This window comes from Ceratosolen solmsi, unplaced genomic scaffold (assembly GCF_000503995.2).
Source record: "Ceratosolen solmsi marchali unplaced genomic scaffold, CerSol_1.0 scaffold29, whole genome shotgun sequence".
NCBI lineage: Eukaryota > Metazoa > Arthropoda > Insecta > Hymenoptera > Agaonidae > Ceratosolen > Ceratosolen solmsi.
Genome location: NW_011948417.1, coordinates 3,969,093 through 3,976,807, shown reverse-complemented (window position 1 = coordinate 3,976,807; position 7,715 = coordinate 3,969,093). Strand labels below are relative to the sequence as shown.

Below are 7,715 nucleotides of genomic sequence, written 5' to 3'. Positions count from 1 at the left end.
TTTTGGTCTGACACTTTCCTCGAGCGTAAGACGACGAGTCGCCGAAGCTAGAGGAAAAGGTCGTCGTTACGAAAGGATGTCGCAGCACGACACCGTCATACACTTTGTCGCCGGAGGGTGGGTCATCACGCACACGCGCACGCAGACGATCGCTAACGAGTGCGCGCGCGCGCTCAATCTCTCACCTTCTCTCTTTCTCCTTGTTTACCGTACCTTTATTTACATACTTACACTCGGCGAAAATGAGCCGCGCGACGACGTTTCGCCCGAGCTTGTGAAGGCGACTACGGTGAAGTCGCTCCGATTAGGTTATGCAAATTTGCACATCAGCCTCAACTATTTCGGCTGTCTGCACCCGTTGTGTTCTCGTTGCGAGCGGCCCGAAGCGAAGGTTGCGGTTGTGCTTGTCGATTCGATCGCGCGTGCGCACTCAGGCGCCCTCATGTGTTGGTGCGCAACGTCGCATTGGTACGGTGCTCCTAGTGCACGTGTAGCGCGATGTAAATAGTTGGGAGGAGTAGTGCGCTCGAGAACGTTCGTTTTTCTTTTTTCTTGTCTTGTTTTCTTGTTTTTTTTTGTTTTTTTGTTTTTTTGTTTTATATTATATTTTATTTTTTATTTATTTTTTTGTTTTGTTTATAAAACACCTTTCCCTGTACCATTATTTTGTCGTTGCATTATTAATCATTGACTTGGGTTAATGTTTGATTGTGGTACGCGTGCACCCTGCCCACTCCCCCGTCAGTTGTTTTCTAATTGTAGGCACGATGGGCTGTAGGAAACAAAGAAAGATAATTCAGGCGGCCTATCGATTACAGGAGGGATAAAGAGAGCTTTTAGCAGCTTACAGCCAGCTTATAAAAACGATATGGAAAAGCTTTAAAGCACAGATCTCGCGATTGTCATTAACCAGTTGAAAGGAATAAAATTTATGATTTACCAATATCAATTATCGCCAAGAAAATCTATTATGAACCTTTGCTCGGTCATTATAAATACTCTCGGCACGAATTGTACGAGTATTTATGATACGACGATAATACGTGCCTCACGGGTTCCAATTGGTGTATCCACAGTAATGCAAAGCTATATGTCTTTAGCCATTGACTTTTTTTTTTTTTTTTTTTTTTTATCTTCTGTAAATACTTTCATCGGCCATTGTTATTTCAATATTGAAATTTTAAAAGATAAGAACAACATAATCTTGTATGGATAATGAAACTATTAATTGCGAATGAACATCTGAGGAACTTTATGATGAAATATTGAAAACTAAACACTTATTATATTATAAGATCATTGCGCAGATGTAAAATCTGATGCACATCTTTGAGCTTTAGATTGTACAGTTAACGAACATTTTATGGGACATATTTTGTTTAAACAATCATTAGGAATAATCATAAAGAACGATTACCCGACTAAAAAGGCCTGAATTGCGGCTTGGCGAACGAACGTTGATTAAAAAAATCAAATTAATATATATATTTATGTGGCGCTGATATTGGTGCGTTAATTCTTACGTATAAATTTTCAATACAAAAACATTCAACGATTAAAATTAGTAATTTTATCGTGTCTTTTAATTCAATTTCTATTATGCAATAAGTTATTCGCGATATCTTCAAATTCAATAATTTACTTTGTTTGCATATATTTGTAGTGACAATTCATTCCTGATTTCTTTCCTTCTATTATTTATCTAATATTCATTATCTTATCTTTATGCATACAAATATGTATGTACTCGTCAAATCAAATAATAACGATCTTTCGTAGATTTTGTTAAATTTAATTAAAGAGAAAAATGTTCGAGTAAAATAATATTAGTATTAATAATAATAATATTAGTTAATAAGAATAGTAAAATACCGTTACTCTTTCTTTTCTAATTAATAAAATCGAGAAAGCGTTATATCAATCGCATTTATTCAATTTTTTATTTTCATTATATTTTTACATATATAAAGATAAAAAAAAAATGCAAATATTTCTTCCATCAATACTGGTAATTTATGTTCACGTAAGAAAAAACGAAAAGAAATTTTACTATATTAAGAGGATTACGAAATCGTGAAATCGTGAAATCTATTTTTATTGCACTTTTCGAAAGTTAAATTCGAAATTGAAACTTGTTGACTTGGCAATAGAAAAGAAAGCAATCCGTCCGTTTTTACATTGTAAATATCAAATCCTTAATTTAATTTTTTTCTATAATCTTTGCATTAAGACTTTTAAACATTTTGTATTTTTTCAACAAAATATTTTAAATTATATCCACAATATGTAGTTTTTACTAACGAAAACTCATCATAAAAACAAAATTAATGTCTCAAATTTTTAATTCTAAAAAATATAAATACTGCAATAATATATACTGTAATTTTATAAATAAATGCTTTTATTGTATAATATTATTTATAATGAGATATCTATATTTATTTCCATTTTTAGAATTAAAATTTTTTTTTTTCTACAAAATCACGGATTAACTGCCCTCCTCCCCAAGAAAGCAATTTTCAAATATAAATTATTGCATTATTTGTTATCTTCAAACAATTATATTATTATTATTAATTTATTATATTTTGTATTTGATACTGCATATATATATATATATATATATATATATGTATAATTGCTTTTATTATTTAATGGTTTATTAAAAAAATAATGCGTACGAAATTATTTTTATAAAACTTCATCACAGTAAATAAAAATACGGTTAAATAAAGGCATTGATTTAATTACGAATACATAGCTTTATTTAAGTAGCTGCATCTACATTTAATTTATTAACAATTATATGGAAGAAATTCTGATTGTAAATACATGTTTGATGATTTCATCACCTGTATCTATCAATGGGAACGAGTGTGTAGTATGAAGAAGAAATTTTACCTTGAATATAAAATTTTTTACATATACTAATGTTGTATTGTAAAAAAAGTAATTAATTTCCTTGAAATTTGCGTTTTCATATTTTAAATATGAATAAAACTATGTTTATGTATTGTTTATATTCGCATAAAGGTTCGCAAAAATCGCATTTATAGTGGTGAAGCAAAATTATATCAACGTGTCTAATAGTGTAACGTGTTGATTTATTGCATAAGAAAATTTTTTAGTTTTTCTTTCATTTCGAAATTTAAACGAGTGAAAAATATTCTAACAAATAAAAATGAATGAATTAAATAAGGTAAAATTATATTTAAAAGTATTCACTGCTTTATTAAATTAATATAATTTACACTGTTCGTTACAAAATTATAAGACTTGTTTTAAAATTTCATGCAACGGTTTTTCAACAATTGAATAATATTAAGTAATTCAAATGTACTGAATTGATCTAAACAATTCCTTATTTGAATTAGATAATTATAAATACAGTAAAAGACTTTGTCAAAAAAAATCTAAATGTACGAAAGAGCGACCTAACATCTAGAAAAAAACGATTAAAAAATTTTATATTCATAACAACATAAAATACACGATTTTAAATTGTTATTCTAATATTTATCATAATCCATAAATATGGTTTTTATTTTATAGTATAAAATTATAATAATTTGAAATAATTTTAAAACTATATTAGTATATAAAAAGGGTTACAAATTGAAAAAAAAAAAAAGAAAGTACTTTTCTATATAATTAATTATTTTTTTTAATTGTCTCCTACCTATGAATGGCAATTCTAACAATTTTGAAAGAGCTTATCGCATAATATTAAAATATTTATATGCCAAAATATCGTTTTTCCGAATAAAAATAATTTTCATGTTTAAAATGATGCAAGATTTCAAGTGAAATTTATATATTATTGATGTGTTGCTCTTTAAATATGCATTTAAAATTTTTATTAGACCAATGAAATCATGTTATCGGGTTACCGAATGTGGAATTTCAGTTTGTTGTGGTTGACAATAAAATATTATCATATACGTATTGTTTTAATCCGATAAATAATTCAGTAACTTCATTATTTATGTTTTTTTTTCCATTTACGAAGTCATAAGACTTGTTTTTCATTTTATAAATATTTTTAATTAATAATCTGTCTTCAATGTAAACATTACAATATACGATATATGATATATGATATATGATAAATATGTTTTATAATTTTTATATGCTTAGTGGCACTTGTAGCCATTCATTTTAATGGAAGTAATATTAATTTGTCGTTTAACTATTTTCATAATCAGAAATTAACGGAATAATGCAAAATGTCGAGAAAATTATGTATTTGTTTGTAATCATTTTGAGCATACCATACAAAAACTACATGACTCGAGCTTCCATTTAAACTGTTACGATGGAAATTTATTTTGTCCAGATTTTACTCTATACGTATATTACTAAATAATTACACGATTTGTATAAAATAATCGTCGATTAATTGATTATTGCAACGCTTGTACAAATTGTATATAAAGACAATAGCAGCAGGAGCATATTTACTCATATATCGAATAGTTTCATTTGTGTAATTGTTTATTATAAATATTTCAGATATCGTATCGCTGTTTATTGATAATTTATGATACTTTCTTTTAGGGTTGCTGGGACAGTAGCTGCAATTATAACTTGCCCCTTAGAAGTAGTGAAGACACGAATGCAGTCTTCCTCCGCGGGCTTTTATCCGCCAACAATTAGTAAAGAGTTCGCTTCTGGTCACGTTACGTGCAAAAGTTTCTCCAACCCCTCGCAGCGAAAGCGACTATGTATTGGAGAATCAAAGAGGTACGTGAGAACGTTCTTAATGTCTGATGTAAGCAAAAATTCGTCCGTACGATAATCTGCTTAGTAGCAAACAATAAAGATACATGCTCTTTTAAAAATGTATTTTGTTCGCGTTTGTGAGAATAGCAAATAAGTTGAATAATTGTATTAATATGTCTAATATACTCCATAAAGCGGCTTATATACTCTATAATTATTTGCATGTACATTTCTATTTTTTTTTAAATTCAGATTTTCAGTTATTTATAACGTTCACCTTCTAACCGCGTGTAAATTTTTTAATGCTATTTAAGGAACAAATGGGCAATATTGAAGAAAAATAAAAATATATGATATTTCTGAATATATTTATTAATTGTTAGTTAATTTTTATGGAAATTTTTTTTTTTTTTAATACAATATAAGTTATTGCAATAATGCATATAATAATTTATAGCATAAAAATTTGTAGCTTATGTCATTATAAAAAATTAATGACATGAAAAATTCAGAATAGGTTGCAGAAACATTGTCAAAGTTGATTCCTAGAAGATTAATCTTTAAAAGACTTATTAATATAATAATAATTCGGAATCGTTACTATAAGCTAATATTAAAATATTATTTAAATTATCTAAATATTATATTTTATTAAATTATATTATTATAATATTAAATTATTAATTTGATTATTTTATCAGTAAAAATGGCAAATAAAATACTTTTTTTTCTTATTTCTTTTTTTTTTTATAATACTTTGTATTATGATAACAAATTAAATATATTTAAAAATATATAAAAATTTCAGATCAAAATATTAAATAAAGTTTTTCAATATAATTATATGATTGTAAGATTATACATTTAATTATATATATAAAATTTTAAATGATAATATAATAATGGAAGTATGTTTTATAACAAAATTCTAATTGTAATAGAAAAAAATCTCTTGTTTTAAATATCAGGGTTTATTATAAATTTCTTTTGTTAATATCTATCATAAAAAAAGTTTTTGTTATTAAAAGTGAAAATTTCGACAGAAAAAAATTTGATTTAATATAATATGTATGGCATGTAAGTCTTAGTTTATTTATTGCAATAAATCATTTTAGCATTTTTTACTTAAAAGGCAATTTTTTTGTTACAAATATATTATATTATAAATGTTTCTATTAATAATTATAAAATTAATATTAATATTCGTATTAAGATAAGCAATATAAGATTATTTAGAATAAAACGTTTTATCATATTTTACAAATTGATGAAATACCATTATATTACTAACATTATATTACTATTCTTAATAATTCTTATTACCGTTATGATCATCGGTATTACGATTATTTAATATGAGTTTGTGCGAATTAAAGCGCACGCGTCATAAAAATCGTGCATCGATTAAAATTTGATGAAAATGAAATTATAAAGTGAATGTTATCGTGATAAAAATGCTTTTATCTGCAGGTATTCACTAGTAACCTTGTCGCATTGTGCCGTATCGCCGCTTCCCGGCGGCCGACCACATAACGTACCCGTGCCCCCCGGAATTGTCCAGTGTCTGAGGTACATTGTCGAACACGAGGGTCCGAAAGCACTCTTCAAGGGTCTCGTACCTAACCTTATAGGTGTCGCCCCGTCCAGGGCTATTTATTTCAGCACTTACTCTCAAACAAAAAATTTATTCAACACATGCTTACCTCCGGACAGTCCCCTTGTACATATGTGCTCTGCGTCATGTGCAGGTCAGTCAATTCACATTCATTTCTTATCTTCATCTTCTTTACTCTTTATTATAAAACACGTAAAATTTAATGTATTCTTTTTTTTTTTTTTTTTTTTTTTTAAAAAGTCCGCGCACCATCTGCGCCTTCCTTATTAAATTGTGATTTTTCTATTGAGCGCATATTAAAATTAAGTGTAATTACTCGCGCGGCAGTTGTTATCTGTAAATCATATCAAACTATTGGTTTTCATTTTCATTTTTATAAATCAATAAATTTTCCTACACTTATGAAGAATGCCTATCTTTCCTTGTTTTTAAAATCTTAATAGAAGTACAATACGATAAAAGTATTGCTTATTTTATCAAATCATGTATTTGTATTGAAATTTATACGCAATTAATGTATATTGAATGACTAGATACAATTGTCATTGTTTATTATTAATTCCCATCAATAATTTCGTAATACAATATATAACAACAACGATATACGACCATTGTTAGTCTCACAAAATTGTCATAATAATTCTTTATTCCTACACAATATTATTATATTGATTGACAATGTCTTTAAGTTGTAAACAATAAACAGTATCTATGAATTGTTTCATTATTTGTCAAATTAAATCACATTGGTCAAATGTAACTAATGTTAAAATTTATATGTTAAATAATACAAAAAATTATAGCAGCAATTGGATTGGATGAAAAAATAAAAAATTTCAGTTAAAAGAAATTTTTTCTTTATAATATGTATTTAATATAACATGTATTTTCCAAATGTCAATTAATTATTTGGATACTATTATAATATGCAGTTTTGTAATTAAAAAATTGCATGTCCAAAGGGGCAAAGATGAAAACGATTTTTGCACTCTCCAGCAATGTAATAATTTCAGTCGTCGTAAAAGTAGAATTGAAAATTAAAATTATTTTTTCACCACATGAAATTATTTTATTAAATAAATACAATAAGTGTTATATAATAAGCGAGAAATCATTGTTAATGCGGTAAAAAAAAAAAAAAAAAAAAAAAAAAAAAAAAAAAAAAGACGTCTCGTTTTATCTAATAGTTAATTTAATAACTTATCGAATGTACAAAAGTTATTTTGATCAATGTGCGTGAATTTACCCCACTGCACAGCGTTCCATTCATAGTGCTGGCATTTAAGAGAAATAAATACATCAAGACGATGTATAATTAGAAGGGGCAATCGGAAATTATGCGAGTTATGAGAGAGATTATGAGCCTAGATAAGTGTTA

At 27.0% G+C, this 7,715-nt stretch overlaps 2 protein-coding genes across 2 annotated transcripts in view; one reads left to right on the top strand and one right to left on the bottom strand.

The window, feature by feature from the left end:
* Sf3b1 (splicing factor 3B subunit 1) overlaps positions 1-310 on the bottom strand; it is a 12,131-nt gene extending 11,821 nt beyond the window's left edge. Inside the window, exon 1 of the mRNA XM_011496315.1 lies at positions 228-310. The gene's annotated coding sequence lies outside the window, so the exon portion shown is untranslated. The remainder of the gene's footprint in view (positions 1-227) is intronic.
* Positions 1-7,715, top strand: part of Rim2 (replication in mitochondria 2) — a 30,418-nt gene that overhangs the window by 532 nt on the left and 22,171 nt on the right. Inside the window, exons 1-3 of the mRNA XM_011496317.1 lie at positions 1-117; positions 4,558-4,743; positions 6,193-6,470. The exon at positions 1-117 is cut by the window's left edge and continues 532 nt beyond it. Coding sequence (XP_011494619.1) covers positions 77-117; positions 4,558-4,743; positions 6,193-6,470 — 505 coding nt within the window. The 5' untranslated portion in view covers positions 1-76. The remainder of the gene's footprint in view (positions 118-4,557; positions 4,744-6,192; positions 6,471-7,715) is intronic.